A 23,576-nucleotide genomic window follows, 5' to 3' on the forward strand; every position below is an offset into this window, starting at 1 on the left:
CTTGTTGCTTTTGTATGTATATATGTGTATCTGTATCTATGTGTGTATATGTATATGTACATGTACATATATAAAATGTGTATCGTCAAGGTTACTGGAAAATCCCCAAGTGCTTTTCAAAGTGGATGTAACAATTTATAGTGGTGGGTAAAAGTTCTCTTAGTCATTTCTTCTCGAATTTATATATAAGTAGTGGTTTTTAAAATGGACTCAAAATGTAATATACTATTTTGTAACTTGTTCCTTATACAATGCTGTATTAATACAGAAATAATCTTTCCAGGCGTGGCACAGTGGCTCATGCTTGTAATCCCAGCACTTTGGGATGCCAAGGCAGGTGGATCACAAGGTCATGATATCGAGACCATCCTGGCTAGCATGGTGAAATCCCATCTCTACCAACAATACAAAAAATTAGCCAGGCGTGTTGGCAGGCGCCTGTAGTCCCAGCTACTCCGGAGGCTGAGGCAGGAGAATGGCGTGAACCCGGGATGCGGAGCTTGCAGTGAGCCAAGATTGGGCCACTGCACGCCAGCCTGGGTGACAGAGCGAGACTCTATCTCAAAACAAACAAACAAACAAACAAAATAATCTTTCCAAGTCATTAAACATTCATCTTGTTATTCTTTCTTTTGAACTTTGAGACAACTGTAGATTCACATGCATTTGTAAAAAATAATGGAGATTCCATGTACCCTTTACCCAGTTTCCTCCAACAGTAACATCTTTCAAATATCACAACAAGATTACTGTTGATACAGTCAAGACACAGAATATTTCCACTATATTTCCATTCCTTGTTTCCCTCCAACTCCCACCCCTTCTTCATCTCCTAACAACCACTAATCTGATCTCCAGTTCTACAATTTTATGATTTTGAGTGTTATATATAAAGAATAAGATTATATATAATCTTCTGGAATTGGCTATTTTCGCACAGTATACTTCCCTTCAAATCTATCCAAATTGTTGCATGTATCAATAGTTCATTCCTTTTTGTTGCTGAGTAATATCCATGTTAAATGTCAACTGTTACAGAAAAAGCATTTGACAAAATTCAACACTCACTCATCATAAAAACATAAGAAATAAGAGAGAGCTTTCTCAATATTACTGAATCGTGATTTTTCCTTAGTTTGTTAGGAATTACGTTGGTGAATTACGTTGATTTAAAAATAATGAAGCAAACTTGCAGCCTTGGAATTAATCCTACTTGGTCATGGCGTGTAATTTTAAAAACATATTTCTGAATTTTTAAAAAACAGCTTTATAGGGATATAACTCATATACCATACAGCTCACCCAATATAAAGTCTACAATGCAATGGTTTAGGTATAGTCACAGATTTGTGCAACAAGCACCACAATCGCTTTTGAAACATTTTCATCATCCCAAAAAGAAACACAGTGTCCATTAGCAGAGACTTCCCTGTGCCTATCCAGCCCCTGGCAACCACTAATCTACTTTCTGTCTTTATAGATTTGCCTAATTTGTACCTTTCATATAAACAGAATCACAAAACATGTGGTCTTTTTGTGACTGGCTTCTTTCATGTATCATGTTTTCAAGGTTCATCTGTACTGTATCGGTTGGTGCAAAGTAATTGCATTCAATGGGAAAAAACGCAATTACTTTTGCACCCACCTAATAGCATGTATCAGTACTTCATTCCTTTCTACGGCTGAATAACATTCCATATTATGGACAGATCATGTATTATTTACACATTCATTAATTGTTGCACATTTGGATTATTTCTAATCTTTGATATTATGAATAATATCACTATGAAAATCTGTATACAAGTTGTCATGTGGACATATACTCTAATTACTTTCGGGTAAATATCTAGAAGTAAAATTGCTGGGTTACATGGTAAGTCTATGCTTAACCTTTTGGGGCACTTCTAGGCTGTTTTACAAAGCACCATTTTATACTCCCACCATCAGCATTTAAGAGTTCCAATTTCTCCACACTCTTGCCAATACTTGTTACTTTCTTTTTTATTACAGCATACTAGTAGGTGTGAAGTAGTATCTCACTGCGTTTTCAGCTGCATTTCCCTACCAATTACTGAAGTTCAGCATCTTTTCACGTGTGTATTGGACATCTGTGTATCTCCAGCAGAGGAAGGAGACACTCCACCTTGCCACTGCCAGGTGAAGGTGGAAATCCAGCCCCTGACACATGGCCTCCATTGACACCCAGAATAGGCAAGGGGTCCTTGTATCTGTTGGGCAGGGTGGGAGTTCTTGCTTCCCAAATAGTCCATCCTACTAATATCATGATGGGAGGGCTTTGCTACAACTGGGTGACAGTTAAAGCCCTGACGCTCCACTAAGCCTCCTCTGACACAACCCAAGGAGAAAGGATTCGGGGGTGCGTCAGTACTGCTGGGTAGGGATGGAATTCCAGGCTCCCCATATGTCATCCACTGACATCAGAGGAATGGAACAGCCTTTAGGGGTTAAAGTCTTAGCTCCCCACTTCGCCTTTTCTAACACCACCCCAGTTGTACTTTTAATTCCACCCCCCAATCTCCAGGGAAGGGAGAAAGGCTGCAGACTGAGTTCAATCACCAATGGCCAATGATGAAAACCAGTCATGCCTACCTACATCATGAAACCTCCATAAACACCCTAAATGACACAGTTCAGAGTTTCCAGGTTGATGAACACATGGAGGTGCTGGAAGGCTGGTGCACCCAGAGAGTGCATAGAAGCTCTGCACTACTTCCCCCACATTCTGCCCTATACACCTCTTCCATTTGATTGTCTCTGAGTTGTATCCTTTGTAATAAAGTGGTAAGTATAAATAAAGTATTTTCCTGAGTTTCATGAGCTCTTCTAGAAAACTACTGACCCTGAGGAGCGGGTAGTGGGAGCCCTCCATTCATAGCAGGTCAGTCAGGAGTTCAGGAGGCCCAGGCTTACAACTGGCATCTATAGTTAGGAACAGGGAGCAGTATTGTGGGACTAAGCCCTTGGTGTCCAAGGAATTGGATAATTGGTTGTTGGTGTGAGAAAAACCACACATTTGGTGTCAGAAGTGTTATAAGTAGAAACAGGTTGTAGTACCATATTAGAGGAAGGAAGAAACAAAATAAATAGAATTTTGTCTGTGAGAGCTAATACTTAATTGTGTGGCAGGATAAAAAAAATAAAGACGTCATTTCATTTTTGAAATAAAGGTAAGATAAACAAATCTCCAATAATGTACCAAATGCAGAGGGAAACAACTGACAGAATAACTGAGATTTAGTAATTGAGATTAGCACGAGCACTGATTATTCTGAATGAGAAAAGAGAACCAGTAAGTACAAAAATGAAATAATAGCACTATTCAAGAAATATATTGAATATAACAAGTTCTGTAAGAAATAGTATGCACATTCAACCCTTTTATAAAAATTAAAACTAAATTATTTTAAGTTTCAAATATTAAGTATCTTAATACTAAACATTAATTAAATAATGTAACTAATAACTACATTATTAAGTTTAAAATACTACCTTTCACGTTCCATTTGCCTGAGGTGATCATTTTTTATAGCTTCAGTTACTAAGTTAGTATGAGGATCATCCTGATAAAATAAAATGAAAGAAAAAAAGAGTAATTCAGAAGTAAACAGCAAGAACTTAATTTTTGTTTTGTTTTGTTTTGAGATACAGCCTCACTCTATTGCCCAGGCTGGAGTGCAGTGGCATGATCATGGCTCAATGCAGTCTTCACCTCCCTGGGCTCAGGTGATCCTCCCACCTCAGCCTCCCAAGTAGCTGGGACTACAGGGGCATGCCATGATGCCTGGCTAACTTTTGCATTTTTTGTAGAGATGGGGTTTCACCATTTTGCCCAGGCTGGTCTTCAATTCCTGGGCTCAAGCGATCTGCTCACCTCAGCCTTTCAAAGGATTGGGATTACAGGCATAAGCCACCATGTCCAGCCAAGAACTTGAATTTCCAATAAGCCTCCCCACTAATTAGTTTTAAAAAATAGAGAGTAAATTAATCCTTCTATTTTCCCTTATGTAAATTAGAACTTTCTTTATTCATATTTCTGATTACCAATCACATTCCCCATTGAACTCATCTAGAGTCTAAGAAGCTGATAAAAGGATCAGGATGGAAAGATTAGGACCAAGTACACAGAAGCTGTGGTTGTTAGTACAAATATGTAATACTTTAATTCTAAACCCAAATATAAATGCTTCAATCATCAATTGCTTAGTATGATCCATATCTCTACTCCCCATTAAAAACACAGATGATTTCTACAACATACATTTTTTCTCAATATGAAAACAATATATAACAATTAACATTTGCCCAGCACCTAACTGTCTTCCACGTGCTCCATGGTTTGTTTGGTTAGTTTTGTTTTGAGACAGTCTTGCTCTGTTGCCCAGACTGGAACACTGTGGCACAATCATGGGTCACTGCAGCCTCAACTTGAGCCTAGCTCAAGCCATCTTCCCACTCAGCTTCTCGAGTAGGTGGGACTATAGACATGCGCCACCATGCCTGGCTAGTTTTTTATTTTTTTATTTGTTATTTTACTTTTGAGACAAGGTCTCATTCTGTCATCCAGGCTGGAGGACAGTGTTGTGATCACAACCCTTGACCTCCCTGGGCTTAGATGATCCTCCCACCTCAGCCTCCAGAGTAGCTGGGACTACAGGTGCACACCACCATGGCTGGCTAATTTTTTATTTTTTTGAGACAAGGTCTTACTCTGTCACCCAAGCTAGTGTGCAGGGGTGTGATCACGGCTCACTGCAGCCTTGACCTCCTCAGGCTCAGGTGATCCTCCCACCTCAGCCTCCCAAGTAGCTGGGACTACAGGAGTGCAACATCAAGCTCGGCTAATTTTCATATTTTTTTGTAGAGTTTCGACATGTTGCACAGGCTGGTCTTGAACTCCCAGGCCCAAGCAATCCTCCCACCTCGGCTTCCTAAAGTGCTGGGATTACAGGTATGCGCCACTGTGCCCAGCCGCCAGCTACTATTTTAAGCATTTCACATGCATTACTCATTTAATCCTCACCTATAATCCTCACCCTAACCCTATAAGATAGGTTATAATAGTTAGTCCCATTACATATATAAAAGAACTGAGGCACAGGAAGAGTAAGAGCTGAGTAGTAGAGCCAAGGCATCTGGCTTCAGAGCCTATACTCTTTAGCCACTTGCTACACTACCCTTATAATCTTTTTTTTTTTTTTTTTGAGATGGAGTTTTGCTCTTGTCACCCAGGCTGGAGTGAATGGTGCAATCTTGGCTCCTGCAACCTCCACCTCCCAGGCTCAAGTGATTCTCCTGCCTCAGCCTCCCAAGTAACTGGGATTACAGGCACCCGCTACCATGCCCACCAGCTAATATAATCTATTAAGAAAATCTATTAAAAGTTCAACTCTGTGAAATTGAAAATATATCATTTTTATCTAAAACTAGAGGCAATTTCATGTGGTTTTACTTAATATAAACTAATATATAGTATGCCAATATTTTATTTGTAAAAATCTGGAAAACATTTTAAAACCTTTTACAATCTTATAGCTCAGAAGCTACTGTTTCTATACTGGTCTGGATGCTTCTAGTTGATGGTCATGTATAGGTGTGCATGTCTGTATGTTCCCACTTAACACTATACAGTATTTTCCCTAGGTGTTTGAAAATAGTTGTGCATGTCTGTATGTTCCTACTTAACACTATACGGTATTCCCCTAGGTGTTTGAAAATAGTTGTGCATGTCTGTATGTTCCCACTTAACACTATACAGTATTCCCCTAGGTGTTTGAAAATAGGTGTGCGTGTCTGTATGTTCCCACTTAACACTATACAATATTTCCCTAGGTGTTTGAAAATAGGTGTGCGTGTCTATATGTTCCCACTTAACACTATACAATATTTCCCTAGGTGTTTGAAAATAGGTGTGCATGTCTGTATGTTCCCACTTAACACTATACAATATTTCCCTAGGTGTTTGAAAATACGACTTTTGGTAGTTGCATTATGTTCCACTCTATGACTAAGGATAAGGAATTTATTTCACTTTTTTTTTTTTCAAGACAGAGTCTTGCTTTGTCACCCAGGCTGGAGTGCAGTGGCACAATCTCGGCTCACTGCAACCTCCACCTCCCAAGTTCAAGCAATTCTCCTGCCTCAGCCTCCCAAGTAGCTGAGATTACAGACTCCCGCCACCACATCCAGCTAATTTTTATATTTTCAGTAGAGACAGGGTTTCGCCATGTTGGTCAGGCTGGTCTCGAACTACTGACCTCACAATCTGTCCGCCACAGCCTCCCAAAGTGCTGGGATTACAGGCATGAACCACCACGCCCGGCCTTCACTCTTGATATATTTAGTACACGGTTGAGGTTCCCTCTGCTCCACAATGGCTCTTAATAGATGAAATAAGGATTTGGAGGTTTCTTGGTCAAGATACTACTCTTGGCCGGGCTCACACCTGTAATCCCAGCACTTTGGGAAGTGAAGGCAGGTGGATCACATGAAGCCAGGAGTTCGAGACCAGCCTGGACAACATGGCAAAACCCCTTCTCTACTAAAAATAAAAAACTTAGCCAGGCATGGTGGCACATGCCTATAATCCCAGCTACTCAGGAGGCCGAGGCATGAGAATTGCCGGAGCCTGGGAGGCAGAGATTGCAGTGAACTGAGATGACACCACTGCACTCCAGCTTAATGAATGACATGGAATCTTCTTTTTTAATGATTTTTTTAACTAAAATTGTGCAGTCTGTTTTAACCATAATCTCTACCCCATTTCAATAGAGTCTCATTCTCAACCCAATTTAAATAACAAATGAAATACATCAATAATAAAACACAATGGTACAGGCCTGGGAGAAACCCAAGAAGTCATCTATTCTGGCTTTCTCATTCTGAAAACAGAAAAGCACAGATAACTGGAAAGTGGCTACAGAAATGTCTTTTTCCTACTCACACTTGGTGAAATATATTTATCTTCATCAATTTCTAATGGAACAGCAATCAACTTTTGGAATGCTTTCTTCATTTTTTCTCGGTCTCCAACCGCAAAATAACAGATAGTGAGGTTGTAGCCTGCCTTCAGATTTGGTGCCATGCTCATTATGTGCTCATATGAATTAATAGCATCCGAATACTGACCAGCCTGAATAAATGTAACTCCGATGTTCTGCATTATTTTAATCCTAAAAGAAAAATACATGGATTTGCTTTAAAATTCTTAACTCTTTAGTGTGGCGTTCAAGCCATTCCACAGAGTTAACTCTTTAGTGTGGCATTCAAGCCGTTCCACAGAAGAAAAATACATGGATTCACTTTACAATTCTTAACTCTTTAGTGTGGCATTCAAGCCGTTCCACAGAGTTAACTCTTTAGTGTGACGCTCAAGCCGTTCCACAGAAGAAAAATACATGGATTCGCTTTACAATTCTTAACTCTTTAGTGTGGCATTCAAGCCGTTCCACAGAAGAAAAATACATGGATTCGCTTTACAATTCTTAACTCTTTAGTGTGGCATTCAGGCCGTTCCACAGAGTTAACTCTTTAGTGTGACGCTCAAGCCGTTCCACAAAGAGTTTTCTTTTTTCCTCTCCCACTTTACTTCTTTTTTGTTTTGTTAAAGCGTTACTGATAAAAGCTTTATAAACATACCATAAAATTCACTCATTTTAAGTATATGATTCAATAATTATTGCTGTATTTATATAGTTGTGGAACTACAACCACATCCCTATTTTAATTTGTTTCCATTACCCTAAAAATAAAACCTGTGCTCATTAACAGTCATTCCCCATTCTCATCCCCAGCCCTAGGTAACCATTAGTCTTTTTTTTTTTTTTAAGACAGGGTCTCCCTGTGTCACTCAGGCTGGAATGCAGTGGCATGATCTCTGCTCACTGAAACCTCCGAATCCTGGGTTCAAGCAATTCTCCCGCCTCAGCCTCCTGAGTAGCTGGGATTACAGGCACCCGCCACCACATTCTGCTAATTTTTGTATTTTTAGTAGAGACAGGGTTTCATCATATTGGTCAGGCTGGTCTGGAACTCCCTACCTCAGGTGATTCGCCCAACTCGGCTTCCCAAAGTGCTGGGATTATAGGCATGAGGCACCGTGCCCGGCCTATTAGTCTATTTTCTGTCTCTCTGTCTCTTCTAGACATTGTATATAAATGGAGTCATACAATTTGTGATATTTTGTCTTGCTTCTTTTACTTGGCATAATTTTTTGAGATTCTTCCATTTTGTAGCATGTATCAATACTTGATTCCCTTTTTTGTCAAACAGCATTTCATCGTATGAATACATACCGTATTTTATTTATACATTACCTACTCGGTAGACATTTGTCTTGTTTCTACTTTTTGGCTATTATGAATAATTTTGTTATGAATGTTTGTGTAAAAGCCTTTGTGACAATCTATATTTTCATTTCTCTTGGGTATATACCTAAAAGCAGAATTGTGGGTCACATGGTAAATCTGTTTTCAACTTTTTTAGCTAACTGCCTATTTTCCGAAGTAGCTGTACCATTTGACATCTCCAATGAATTAGGTTTCTAATTTCTCTAAATATTCACCAAAACTTGTTATTGTTTCTTTGATTGGAGCCATTCTAACGGATGTGATCCCACCTTATTTCTAAACACTCTTCAATATAATCCCTCTATTTCAACTCAATTAGTTTATTCATAATTCTCTGATCAGATCATAAAGACTATTACTTCCTGGCCTTTTTTTCAGATGTCATCCCTTCTCTCCTCCTAAATAGTCAATATCAAGTATGCCTCCTTCATAAAGCCTTTCTTGACCATTCTTGTTCTCAATAATGATTTCTTCCACCGAATTATTATAGCACCCATTGTCTTGATTATTGATTATGAAGCACTTAATATATGTTACTCGATACTATTTTTTTTTCTAAAACGCTCGAATTCCTGGTCTCACCTGGCTTAAAAGTACTGAAAGGGCATGGTGTTCTGTAAGTTAGATAATATTTGCTAATGATAATGAGATATTATGTAAAATTCAAAAACAAATGATCGTAAAATGTGGTATTGCAAATAAATTAACCTTCACAGAGAAACTGTACCGTGCCTAGGGGAAATTATGATCAGTAAATATCCTGGAAACTTCCTATGTCCCCACAGTTATCTCTAGACCATAAGAGAACTTGCTGTTTCTCCTCCTGAATATTGTAAGAATAGAAAATATCCCAGCTTCCCCCTCTTCTAAGACTGAGAAGTACTCCTTTTCTCTCACTATTTCATTCTCAAGCTACAGCAAGAACGTAAGGGGGGCTTAATTTCTAGCCTTGTATTGATATGTTTGATACGTTCTGGAGGACTGCTATTATGATTTTGTGTCCGTATTAAGTTATATCAGGGTAGTAACGGCCTTCAGGGTTAACCCCTTTATTGGTCACTTAGCTTAGTTTTATTTCATATGATCACATGCAATGCTTTAACCTTTAACTTGCCATTATAAAAATGTGTACAAGTAGTAAGAAGGGAATAGATCAAAATACTACACATATAAACCTCACGTACAAACACTTCAAAATGTTCAACCCACTGAAAACAGGTCAGAAGAGTTATCTTGTTTTAGAAAAACACTTACATTTTACAATTATTATCTATTGTTATAAACTTACCTCATTTGCTTATTGACACTTGGAACTTGGTCTAATGCCATTCGGTAGAATTTAATGGCTTTGGAATAATTTCTTTGCTTTAAATAGATATTTCCCATATTCATTTTCAATATTCCTAATTTAAAAAAATTTAATGAATGTATAATATTCTCATTTTTCCACTCTTTCTGATATTTTAGATGACTTTTAATTCATATTCTCTGAAGCATTTCTCAGTTATGAAGTCTTAGACATTATCTAAAATTCTAACTTTAAAACAGTTATACCTTTCAAACTTATATCCTGTGAAGAAATGAAACTTAAGACAGATAGATTCCTGAAACTATGGCTAGAAAACAACTGATTTACATTATTGTGCTTTACATTATTGTGTACTCTTCTAAGAAAATATGGAACTTAAAGACATTTAAAAGTTAGACTCAAGAATGCCACATACATTTTAATAATATTAAAGGAAATGACATTCTGATAAACATTAATACTGGTACCAAAAAATTACACAATATAAATGCTAAATATAAACTATAATCTCTTGGGGATAAATTTATATAAGGAAAAGCACATTCTATGAGGATGCCATGGCTCATTCTACTTGTGATAACAGGATACATTTGTTTGTTTAATATTAGGCAGTATACCTCATGCTAACTATATTTCTTCATCTGTAAGGATTTTTATACAAATAGCGTGTTTAAGCAGGATACCCCTATCATAAATACTGATTTGCTGAGAGCATAGATCATTTCATTTTAAGGAAGCATATAATGAGGAGACATAAATTAATGCTATGAAATAATTACATCTACTGGAAAAACTGATTATGTACACCTACCTGCATTGCTAAACATCTTATTTTTCACTATAACTTGATATGTGTTAAGTGCTTCGGCATACATTTCATTAACTGAATACTGACTGGCCAAATTGAAAAGAACCTAAGGAAGAAAATGTTATAGAAAAGACACATAAGGACCACTTTAGGCCCCTTTCACCTGTAATCTTTCTAGAGATTAAAATTGTACAACAAAGTTAGCTACTTATATCAAGATACTCAGCCAATTATGAAATTTAGTAAACAAAAGAATTATCTTGCATTACAAATGAACACTAAGGAAGAGCTGTCCTCTAAATTTCACCTTAATTTTCTATGTATTCTATTTAATTTAGTAGTATTTGCCATCTATTAATCTCTGGAAGACCTATAAAAAATAAATATGTATCATTAATGCTGCTGGTGATCAAAGAAATAAGCAAGATCGTGAACTAAATTAAATTCTCTTTGTAAATATAAATTAAACATGTGGAAATATCTTAAACCTTAAAGTCTATCAGAAGAATTTGTATAGTAAGCTCTATATACTAAGTTATAATTTAAGTAATTAACTTACAGTAAATTATGTTCCTAAAGGTAAAAAATGATCATCATCAATTATCTCTGAAAGATTTCCTGGAATCTTAGAATATCAGCTATAAACAATAAGCATCTAACATTTCAAAATTTCAAACGCCCTTTTTTTCTGTGTTTAGTATATGAAAACTTTACCCACTGAAAATACGCCCTTTCAAACAGAAGTGCAAACATTAAGGAGGTGTCTTTTCAGAATTAAATAAATGTTGATAGAAATTAGAGGCATTAGATTTTTTTTCCCCACTACCCTCATAGAACATTATCTTATATGCCTAGTTTGAAGTTCTTGAAAATCACTGACCGAAAAGTCTACATTACAATCTCATCAAAATAACCACCTTGATAGAGCATAAAAATTAGTGCTCTTCAAACAGAGCCACTGGATGGTAGGTTTACAGGTACTTACTAAGTTATCAAAATATATACATATTTTTTAATAAGCAGAGACAAGGTCTCACTCTGTTGCCCAAGCTGGTCGCAAACTTCTGAGCTCAAGTAATTCTCCCACCTTCACCTCCCAAAGTGTTAGGATTACAGGCATGAGCCACTGCACCCAGCCCAAAATAACTAGTTAAATAAATAAAAGAGCTCTTTGCACACAACAAAGAGTGTTTCATGAAGCAAAGATTATTATTAATCTAATTCTGAGCACCTGAAGACCAGTAAGATTTTAAAAATAAAAGAAAAAAGACTCTGGAACCCATTAACCGTAGTCAAAATTTTATTTAAAAATTGTGCTATATTTCAATACTTACTGAGTAAGTTAAATCCAAATTGATATTTTCTGGAGTTGTAACTTGTTCTCGCTGTCTCACCAGGACTCTCTCTTTTCTTCCCGCATCTTTTGCCTTTTCTAAGGCCTGAAATCAGATTTACACCTTGTAACTTCCTTTGAGTGTTCATCAACTTTTATGCATTTGAGAAATATCGGCCGGGCGCGGTGGCTCAAGCCTGTAATCCCAGTACTTTGGGAGGCCGAGACGGGTGGATCACGAGGTCAGGAGATCGAGACCATCCTGGCTAACACGGTGAAACCCCGTCTCTACTAAAAAAAATACAAAAAACTAGCCGGGCGAGGTGGCGGGCGCCTGTAGTCCCAGCTACTCGGGAGGCTGAGGCAGGAGAATGGCGTGAACCCGGGAGGCGGAGCTTGCAGTGAGCAGAGTTCCGGCCACTGCACTCCAGCCTGGGCGACAGAGCGAGACTCCGTCTCAAAAAAAAAAAAAGAAATATCTACATGAAGGTTGGATGAATTCATTTTCTATCCTCAGATTCCTCAGGACACCCCTCTGTGCTCTTACCAGAAACTTCCCTTGGAAAGGGACTTTTTTTTTTAGAATGACAAAAATAAAAAAGCACCAGTTCTATGAGTAATAAAAGTAGCTTTTTAAAGTGAACATTTCTTTCTAATGGTATTCATTAATCCAATAACTCATGGAAATTATAAGATATGACAAAGTAATATGAACAAAGCAAATTAAAAGATTGATATTTAAAAAGCAAAGTTGGATTCCCAAAAAGCAAACTATAATTTTTTAGTTTACTTAGGAAAAAATATTCGATAGTAGTGAGGCTTCAAGAAGAAAACAGCCCTTGGCACTGTGTGTGGCTTCCGGGAGCTGCACCTTTCAGCAGCGTAGCGCCGTCCAATCCAATAGTCCACCTGGCTGCCAAGTTAAGCGCACCAACACATTAGAATTTTTTTCCCTACTGAAAAAATCAATGTCAAAAATTACAAAATCAGCCAATTATTTTGACGTTCAAATTTATGAAACCGAATTACAATTGCTGGTTCTCAAAATAATTGCTTCTTATCCTAAGACTAGTCAATGGCAAACAAAAATATATGTCTGTACATATGGTGTATATATAAAAGCAGACAAACATCTATAAATGCTTCATTATCTTGAATCTTGTTTATGAACTTACCAATTTTAAGTCTCCACAACTACTGGCAATACAGCTTTCTTCTACCAACTCATTTACTTCCTTCTCTAATTGCTTTATTTTTTCTTCTGGGCTATTAAAGACAAAAGCAGGTACAATTTAAATCATTCAACCTCTAACAATCTATACTAAAATTTATTTTATTTTATTTTACAGACAAGGTCTCACTTGGTTGCCCAGGCTGGAGTGCAGTGGCACAATCATAGCTCACAGCAGCCTGCAGTCTTGACTCCTAGGCTCAGGTGATCTCCTCCCACCTCAGCCTCTCAAGTAGCTAGGACTACAGGCGCATGCCACCATACATGAATAATTTTGTTTTTGTTTTTTGTAGAGACAGAGTCTCCTCATCTTGTCCAGGGAGGCTGGTCTTAAACTCCAGGCCTCAAGCAATCCTCCCTCCTCAGCCTCCCAAAGTGCTGGGATTACAGGTTTGAGCCACGACACCCAGCCTAATTTACTTTCAACATTGAATGATGTGCATTTAAACTTTAAGAATAGGTTATATATAAGACAAATGTATACATGGTATTAAAGGCAAATGTTGCACTGTTTTTAACAACTACACCATGTAATTATTCATAACAGTAAAATAATAACAACAGTCAAGATAGGTAACATGGCCAGGCATGGTGGCTCCTGCCTGTAATCCCAGCACTTTGGGAGGCCGAGGCGGGTGGATCACTTGAGGTCAGGAGTTTGAGACCAGCCTGGCCAACATGGTGAAACCCTGTCTCTACTAAAAAATACAAAAATTAGCCGGGTGTTGTGGCAGGCACCTATAATCCCAGCTACTTGGGAGGCTGAGGTAGGAGAATATCGCTTGAACCTGGGAGGCAGAGGTTGCAGTGAGTGATATTGCACCACGGCACTCCATACTCCAGCCAGGGTGACACAGCAAGAATCTGTCTCAAAAAATAAATAAATAAATAAAAATAAAAAGACAGGCTCTTGCTATGTTGCCCAGGCTGGAATGCAGTGGCTATTTACAGGCACAATCATAATGTGCTACGGCTTGAACTCTTGGGCTTAAGCGATCTTTCTGCCTCAGCCTCCTGAGTAGTTGACACTATAGGCGTGCACCACCAATAGAGAAAGTTTCTAATGAGGTGAAGAAGCGTAAAAATCCTGGCTCTATTAATAGCAAATCAAGTATTTCCAAATCGGTTACCTTTCAAAATAACATTAATGTTGTTTTGCTACCACTTTCTTTTGGCAAAATATGACAATACTCTGAATACACATCAATGCCTAAGTAAAATTTTACTACGGCTATATCAGAAGAGACAGTAGTTCTCTTAATTCTCTACAAACGGACTTTATAAACGTATACAGGAATAAACTGAACAGCATAACTTTCTCTATAAAATTATATTCTTTGGGTAAACCTGGGACTAAGACTACCAAGTTTATTAGTTTAGAAAGATCTGTTCTAACTGAGCAATATGCATAATAGATGGTAGTCTTATGAAGGTTACAGGAAGTATAGAATTCTATTTTCTAGTTGTCTGAAACACTTTAATGTATGTCTTAAATGTTGCTGACAGATTTTACTATTAAATTCAAAATATCAACATAAAATTTGGCCGGGCGCGGTGGCTCAAGCCTGTAATCCCAGCACTTTGGGAGGCCGAGACGGGTGGATCACGAGGTCAGGAGATCGAGACCATCCTGGCTAACACGGTGAAACCCCGTCTCTACTAAAAAATACAAAAAACTAGCCGGGCGAGGTGGGGCGCCTGTAGTCCCAGCTACTCGGGAGGCTGAGGCAGGAGAATGGCGTAAACCTGGGAGGCGGAGCTTGCAGCGAGCTGAGATTCGGCCACTGCACTCCAGCCCGGGCGACAGAGCAAGACTCCGTCTCAAAAAAAACAAAAACAAAAACAAAACAAATAAAACCATAAAATTTGAAAGCTAAAAATCTGTAAGAGAACTTTATGAAGACACTGAAAGTAACTTACCCGGTCCCTATCAAATGCAAAAACTTGCAATCTATATTGAGGCACTGCTGGCTACCTACCCACACAGAGCCTACCAGCCGCCCCTCTTCTTTGCATGCAGAATCTGAGCAAGTCAAGAGAATCGCATTCTCTCTGTCCAGTGTTTGGTTCAGCCGTGAGCATGTGATGCATTCCACACTGAGAAATGAAGGCATATCTGCTTCAGGTAGAGGGCTGCTGGAAAGATCTTCTTGGCTTTTTAAGAGACCTAAGACTAGGAACGTTCTGCCTCTAGACTCCATCAGTTACACGGAGATTTCGAACTCTCAACACTCTCCTGCCAGCACAATGATCAGCAGGCGCTTGGGGAAAGCTAAGGGAACAACGAGAAGCTGGGCCAGGGGTGATGTCACTGAGCAGTTAAATTAACCACCCCAGAACTCCCTACTATGTGAGATCATAAATTTTCTTGTTAATTATGTATACGACTTTTTTTGTAATCTTTCTTTGAGACAGGGTCTTGCTCTGTTGCCCAGGCTGGGCTGCAGCGGTATGATCACAGCTCACCGCAGTCACCACCTCCTGGGCTCAAGCCATCCTTCCACCTCAGCCTTCTGAGCAGCTGGAACTACAGGTGTATGCCACCATACCCAGCTAATTTTTAAATTTTTTGTACAGACGGGGTCTCACTATATTGCCCAGGCTAGTCTTGAACTTCTGGTCTCAAGTGATCCTCTCACCTTGGCCTCCCAAAAGACTGAGATTATAGGCATGAGCCACCATGCCCCCCCCTTTTTTTTTCTTTTTCTTTTTTTTAGTTGAGATGGAGTCTTGCTGTGTCACCCAGGCTGGAGTGCAGGGGCGCAATCTCGGCTCACTGCAAGCTCCGCCTCCCGGGTTCACACCATTCTCCTGCCTCAGCCTCCTGAGTAGCTGGGACTACAGGCGTTTGCCACCGCACCCGGCTAATTTTTTGTATTTTTATTAGAGACGGGGTTTCACCATGTTAGCCAGGATATTCTCAATCTCCTAACCTCGTGATCCCCGCCCCCCCCCGGCCCCGCCTTGGCCTCCCACAGTGCTAGGATTACAAGTGTAAGCCACCACACCTGGCCTCTTTTTTTTTAAAAAAAAAAAAAAACATGTTTTCTGTTATTAGCAGCTGAAAGGACCATAAATGACAAAATATTTAAATAAAAAATGCTTTTATTAGCAAATACGCTGTCATTAATGAAGATAAAGTGATTTTCTATAGAGGTTCCTTGCTAGTCAAAAATGGAAATTATGTAATTTACACAAAAGCCTAAATATTGGGTTTAAGAATTACAATTTAAATTAAAAAAAAAAAGAAAAGAAACAAAAAAAAAGAATTACAATTTAAAAAGATATATTCTATAGAAGCAAAACAGTGTAGTGATTAATTTCTAGTTCCAGCTTGTGCTCTGGAACTAGAAAAACTGGGTTTGAATCTCAGCCTTGTCACTTATTAGCCTTAGAAAGTTAAGACAGTTGGGCTTCAGTTCCCCTCTTTATGAACTAGTGAGAGTAATAGCTCTGTTTTCATAGGGAAGGTACTTGGAAAGGTGCCTGGCACACAGCAAGGACTCAGTTAATGTTAGCTTTTATTACTATTTGTAAAATGTATACATTAAGGTTCTTAGATACCAGCAGATGTACATAATTAAATGTATATCATACCTTTTTGGCTACTGTCTAGCTGCTAGCACAAAATTAAGTTTGTTCTATAAAAAATTAAATTTTTCAATAATATGACAAATTAATTTCATGTGTTCTCTTAATTTTTTCCCTTGAAATGTCCTCTCAAAATAATCCTATCTTAAACATTTACAACCCCATTTGGCTGTCAAGAAACTCAATACTGGCCCTGATAAAAAATCAGACCATATCTTCAAGTCAAATAATATCACAATAAAATTGCACAGAATACATATGGCTATTCTTAATTTTGTTAGTTCTGGCAACTAGGGATGGTTTTTTGTTTACTACTCTGCTGACACAAACTTTCTAAGAATTACGTATTTGGGCTGGTGCGGTGGTTCACGCCTGTAAGGCCAACACTTTGGGAGTCTGAGGTCGGCAGATCATTTGAGATTGGGAGTTTGAGACCAGCCTGGTCAACATGGCAAAACCTCATCTCTACCAAAAATACAAAAATTATCTGGACATAGTCGTGGGCACCTGTAATCCCAGCTACTCAGGAGGCTGAGGCAGGAGAATCACTTGAACCTGGGAGGTGAAGTTTGCAGTGAGCCAAGATCGCATCACTGCAACTCCAGCCTGGGCAACAGAGTGAGACATTATCTCAAAAAAAAAAAAAAAAAAAATTATGTATTTGGAAAATAAAAATTAAAAATATGCAGCAACCACAACAAACAACAACATAAGGACTTACATACCTATCTTTTTTCTTGGCTTCCAAAGGGGGAGCAGGGCCCCTTGACTGACCAAGAGGGTCAAATGCAGAGCCTGAGACACAATTCAAGAGTTAATATTCTATTTGTAACCCAGTAAAATTGAAAAAAATATGAAAATATAAAACTCTGCATAAGATATTTCATTTACCTCTTTATTAAATGGTTTCAATTACCTATTTATTAAATGGACATAACATTGTATCTATATAAACATACTGGGAAATTGGTAAGATTTTTAACATATGTAAAGCTATGTAAATAACACATGTATTAAACTTAAAAACAAAAATAAGATATTCTCAGCATGAACTTTCTCTTCCACAGTGATCTATCCCTATTATGAACTCTAAATTATCAGTCACATGTCTTATAACCTGGTATTGGCTTTTTAATTTTCCTTATTGGCATACTAAACATTAATTTTTGTTATAATTTTATTTTTAAATTATCATTTAACTTTCTACATATTATTTCAATACATTTTGACAAATTACACCATGGTTTAATTACCACCCCAACAGATATGTAGAAGGTTTTCATTATCCCTTTCCTTTCTTAATGGTACCTGAAATATCGGTGCATCTTATAATCAATGGCATCATTAGATTTTATTTAAAATGGCATTAATATTTATATCACAAAATGATAAAAGATTAAAAGATCCAAAAAAGATTATTAGTAGAGATAGTGTAACAAACCTCTCAAAGCTGCTTTGGTAAAACCAGCTGCTCTCACTGCTGTCATGGGTCTAGTAACTCCATCCTTTAAAGAGAATGGGAATCATTCATTCTTAAGTAAGATCTCCTATGTACAGTTCTGCACATTACACACAGCTTAATATAGACCCATTTTTAAAATGCTAACTTTTAATCACTATACATTTACTCCTTACTTCTACCTCCTCATGTATCAATCCTGTCCTCTCTCCCCTTTAGAATTTTAATTCTTGGATCTAACTGGCCTATAGTTCTAAAAAAAAAAATTAATCAGCTTGTTAGCCAGCTACTCTCTTACTTTTGGTTGGTTTCTTACATGCCTATGAGAGAAACCACAGAAATTGTTGTAAATGGTAGCACAGGAAAAACGGGCCCCAGAATACACCATATAAGCAATGATCAGTTCTATGCCCACTCCCCAATGGGGATTCATTTGATACCTGAGTAAATAAATCTAAAGAGACCTTACCTTCCAAGATTTACAACAGTCTAGACTTTAGCCCACAATTTAAAGAATCTGGGTCACTATGTAAGTAACATCTTAACATTTTAAAATAACATAATAAAGTAAAAAAACTTTGGTAGTAAATTCCAAGTCACAAAAAAGGCACAAAATGAACAAGCATGCAAACAGAGATACCTGAATAGCCCCTGTCATTGGTCTTCCTATTGATGATGCCAGAGATGTCTTGGACTAGTAAACAGAAAAGTTAAGTTAAAAAGATTCCTAAAAATATCTACCTTAAATTTTTAAACCAAGTTATAGAAGTTTTCTTCATTCTACCGGCAAATAAACAAACGTAATTTATTACTTTTACCTCCTGAGGGTATAGGGTAAAACTATAAAACAGGGAGCAGCAAACTACAACACATAGCCTTTGTAAATAAAGTTTTACTGGAACATAGCAATGCCCCATTCCTTTGCACACTGCCCATGGCTGCTTTTGCTATACAAATGCAGAGTTGGATAGCAGCAACAGAGACCATATGATCTGCAAAGCCTAAAATATCTAGCCCTTCATGGAAAAAGTTTGCTCTTATTCTGAAACACCCCCAAAAATCAAATTTATGAGTAATATACACTCAGGCTAACTAATAAAAGCATGTTTCATATGACACACAGTTATATTACGTAGAAGGCTACTTTCTTCACTCATATAAAGGAACATTATGAAAGCAAGTGCCCTGGACCTCTAGGTTCTGAAGACATTTTTTTGACTAAGAAAAGCTATTCCACCTAATTTTTCCATTTTTCTCATTCCTCTGTTATTTCATATAAGCTAAAACATCCAAGTTACAGGTAATTTGGGCAAGATTAAAAAGTTTATTACTTTTATAGAGTTTGATATATCTTTCCTCCAAAGGCTTCTAATATAAGACCCAAATATACACTTCTGAAACACTTTTCTTAAATGTTATATTTGTTGATTAGTAAATGTTTCCCAATTATACACACTATTACATTTATATAAAGTTTAACTTCACATAAAATATATGAATGGAATACACGAGACTTGGTTGTATCATGTAGAAAATGAAAGGAAGTCAACGAACACAGGGTTTACAAATGGAAAAAGGTACTAAAATATTTTCCAATACTTACAAATCAAAATGACTAGAATATTCAAATTTATTAATCAAACTAGACTTGGATAATGTTCGTAAGTATCCAAAATGGAAAATATATCTGGGTTATGACCTAAAATATAATAAAATTATTCAGAACTGCCTAAAGTGAACTATCGTATGAGAAAAAGCATCTTAATATTTTCAGCTTACAAAAACCTACCCCATATCCAGTAGCTATAGGTCTAGTAACTGCCGTGCTTGATATTTTAGCAGTTATCTTGGGGAGGAAAAAGAACATAGTTAACAGGATTCAGACTGAGCTATATAATAGAAAACTGGAAAAGAAATAGAAAATATATACTCAACAATAAAGAAATATTTCTATAATACTTAGAATGATTTATTTTAAATTATCTTAAATATTAGGGAGCTCAGGTATTTTAAGTATATGGAAAGGAGACTCATTCTGGAATTCATTTTAAAAGAGAAAGTGGACTTTTGAATGATCTGAGGTGCCAGTAAGAAAGATTTGTTTTCATGCTTGCAACCATCACGAATTAAACACTTTACTGCATAATTACTACTGCTAGCCACTAGGCCAAACAGTAGACACAAGATCTGGGGTCTGAGAACTTGAGTTTGAATCTCAGCTATCCCTATAACAACTACCTTTATTTAATCTCTTTGAACCTACAGTTTTCTCATCTTTTAAATAAGAATACAAAGTATACGGATCACAAAATTGTAGTCAGAATCAAATAGGAGCACATCAGTGAAAGTATACTAAAAATGTTAGTTGTTAAGCAGAATTGTTAGAAATATTAAGTATCACTCACGGAGGAATTCTACTTTTGGCTATGATGGACTGTTTTTTAAAACCTTCTCACTAAGAACTATTAAAAAATATACATGGGGTCAAAATATTTTTTTTTTAATGTGTGAATATATTAGAGAACCATCAAGACAGTGAAGAATTACAAGGTCTGAAAATAAAGAAGAGATGGGAAGGCTAGAGAGGTGAGCCTGCATTTAGGCCTGCTTTCCTTCTAGAGGCATCTGTTAATTCCAATGGCAAATCTGAGACACTGGGCAAAGCTTTTGAGACTCACAGCCTGAGGGGATAAATACTGGAGATGAGGGCCTGCCAATAACACAGACCTGGTAATCCTCTGGACTTTAGACTGTGATCTCAAAAGGCTGCACCCTAAGACTAAAAGGTAAATAATAGTATACTAGCCCTCATAAGGGCTGACATCCAATTCAGAATCATCTCAAACCCGACTGGATTAAGGTGATCACGGATTTCTACTGCTGCTAGTACCATAAGTAAAAGTAAATTCTCTCCAGTGAAAGATCCTCTAGCACTGTTCTATCCAATAAACTTTCTGTAGTGATGGAAAAGTTCTATAGCTGCCCTTTCTGATAAGACACCCATTGGCCACACAAGGCTGGTGAACATATGAAATGTAAGCAGCACAATGAGAATTTATTTTAGTTTTAAATAATTTAAATGTAAATAGTTTCATGTGGCTATTGCCTCTCATACTGAGTAGTGCAGACACAGAGCTATAAAGTATCTCTAAAATTTTTCGTTTATAATGTCTCACAATTAAAACCAACTAGACATATAAGAGGCAAGACTACCTAACCAAAAGCCAAGATAAACAAAAGAATAGAAAGAAACTCAGAAGTGGATACATATAATGGAAATATCAGACATAGACTTTAACATAACTATGCTTAACATGATCAATGAATTAAAAGATTAGTAATATCAGCAACTGAAAATGAACTAAAAACTATAAAAAACGAGTACATAGAAATTCTAGAACTGAAAAAATAAAAATAATGTAAAATCCTGGCACTGTCCAGGCAGTAGTGAAACTATTAACTTATACTAGACTTTAAAAAGTTAAAGATGAGTATCATAATATTTAGGGAAGCACTAAAAGAATAGTCAGAGAATGTAAACTACTAAGATAACAGAAAAAGGAAATGGCATAATAAAAAACAAGCAATACAGAAAGCAAGTAAGGAGAGAAAATGAAATATACAAGAGCCAGGAAAAAACAAAAGCAAACAGTGACATAGCAAATGTTAAAGTAAATCAGTAACTTCATTAAATGTAAGTGGAATAAATACTTAACTAAAATAAGATTGTCAGACTATTAAAAAAACAAAAACCAATCACATGCTGCTAATAAGAATTACATTTTAAATAAATTGATATGGAAAAGTTGGAAGTAAAAAGACAGGAAAGATATACAATAAAAATGCTAGACAAAGAGCTTGTATAGCTATAACAACATATTAATATCTTACAAACAGACAAAAGGCATTACTAGAGATAGAGGCATACTTCATAACAATAAAAGGCTTAGTTACTATGAAAATATAGCAATCTAAATATCTTTGCTCCACATATATAAAGCAAAAACCTAAAAAAATACAAACCCACAACCACAGTGCAAGAATTGATCACACTTTCTCATTAAAAATAGATTCAGTAGGCCAGGCGCAGTGGCTCGCGCCTGTAATCCCAGCACTTTGGGAGACTGAGGTGGGTGGATCACCTGAGGTTAGGAATTCGAGACCAACCTGACTAACATGGTGAAACCCTGTCTTTACTAAAAATATAAAAATGAGCCAGGTGAGGTGGCTCAAGCCTGTAGTCTCACCTACTCAGGAGGCTGAGGCACGAGAATTGCTTGAACCCAGGAAGTGGAGGTTGCAGTGGGCCAAGATCACACCACTGCACTCCAGCCTGGGAAAGAGAGTGAGACTTGGTGAAAGAAAAGAAAAGAAACGAAACGAAAAGAAAAACGAAACGAAAAGAAAAAAGAAAAGAAAAGAAGGAAAGGAAAAAGAAAAAAGAAAAGAAAACAAAGACAACAACTACAGTAGGCAAACAAAAAAACAGTAAAAATATTGAACATCTGAACAAAACCATTAACACTTTACCCAATTGACATATTACACTGTACCCATCGTGGAACATATATTCTTTAAGAATGCATTTGGGACATTAACAAATTTCAAAACATTGAAAGCATACAGATTATATTCCCTATCTAAAAATAAAACTAGATATCAGTAACACAGAGATAACTAGAAAATTTTAATATATTCGGAAATTAAGAAATATACTTCTAAAAAACCTACAGGTCAAAGAAGAAATACCCATGGAAATTAGAAAATATTTTGAACTGAATCATATGATAATGTAATTAGAGGCAAAATATGGTAAAAAACATACATATATGTTAATTCTGTAGGAAAACAAATGCCTGAATTACAGGTGATAAGATATAAAGTTGTTAGGTGAACTTTAGACATCGAAAGGTATTTTAATTGTATACATGTTTCAGGGCTTAAACTCATGCTTGATAAGGTTGGCTCCAGGTCTTAGAAAAAACTGAAAAGGAAGCATATGGGTCTCCGCAACTTCTTCCATGAGAACAAACTGAGGGGAAGACCATTATTTTTTTAACTACTACCTAACGACTAAATCTCATTTTTGAGTTTTGTTGTCAGCATTGGGCAGCTCCTACACTCGCTTCCCTCATTCACCTTGTACTCTTACCTGCAATGCCCTTTTCTCCTGTATCAAGGTCAATCTCAGTTCTACATATCCCGTAATAATCAATTCTTAATTTATCTTCTAAGCAACCTCTTCTGATTTTCCCAACTAGTGGCAAATGACCTCTCTTTGAAATTTCATAGCAATTTTTACTCTTTTATTATAATTTATTACTTCATGCCTTGTAATATCTAAGTGTGTCCATTTAATTTTCCTTCTGAAGATTGTAAGCTCCTTAGGAGCAACCTAGAATTTTGTCCTCTTTAGTGAACCTATAAGATTTTTCATATGAAAAGCGTAAAACTTTTTCCCATTTAATATAGTAAG

The 23,576-nt window shown here is 37.0% G+C and overlaps 1 protein-coding gene across 17 annotated transcripts in view; it reads right to left on the minus strand.

Moving 5' to 3' along the window:
* The window catches only part of IFT88 (intraflagellar transport 88), a 121,663-nt gene that overhangs the window by 75,369 nt on the left and 22,718 nt on the right, over positions 1 to 23,576 (minus strand). For 3 of the 17 annotated variants that reach the window (XM_077973715.1, XM_001086373.5, XM_015120700.3), the window contains 10 exons: positions 19,890 to 19,946; positions 18,741 to 18,794; positions 18,083 to 18,146; positions 17,367 to 17,436; positions 12,995 to 13,085; positions 11,821 to 11,925; positions 10,490 to 10,592; positions 9,658 to 9,772; positions 6,965 to 7,193; positions 3,514 to 3,584 (listed from right to left, as the gene is read on the minus strand). In XM_077973715.1, the coding sequence (XP_077829841.1) occupies positions 3,514 to 3,584; positions 6,965 to 7,193; positions 9,658 to 9,772; positions 10,490 to 10,592; positions 11,821 to 11,925; positions 12,995 to 13,085; positions 17,367 to 17,436; positions 18,083 to 18,146; positions 18,741 to 18,758 (866 nt within the window). In that variant the 5' untranslated portion in view covers positions 18,759 to 18,794; positions 19,890 to 19,946. Of the gene's footprint in view, positions 1 to 3,513; positions 3,585 to 6,964; positions 7,194 to 9,657; positions 9,773 to 10,489; positions 10,593 to 11,820; positions 11,926 to 12,609; positions 12,733 to 12,994; positions 13,086 to 17,366; positions 17,437 to 18,082; positions 18,147 to 18,740; positions 18,795 to 19,889; positions 19,947 to 23,576 lie in introns of those variants that run through there. The other 14 variants (XM_077973716.1, XM_002800675.4, XM_028837489.2 and 11 more) reach the window with 6 other exon arrangements.

The sequence above is a fragment of the Macaca mulatta genome, chromosome 17 (assembly GCF_049350105.2).
Source record: "Macaca mulatta isolate MMU2019108-1 chromosome 17, T2T-MMU8v2.0, whole genome shotgun sequence".
Lineage (NCBI taxonomy): Eukaryota > Metazoa > Chordata > Mammalia > Primates > Cercopithecidae > Macaca > Macaca mulatta.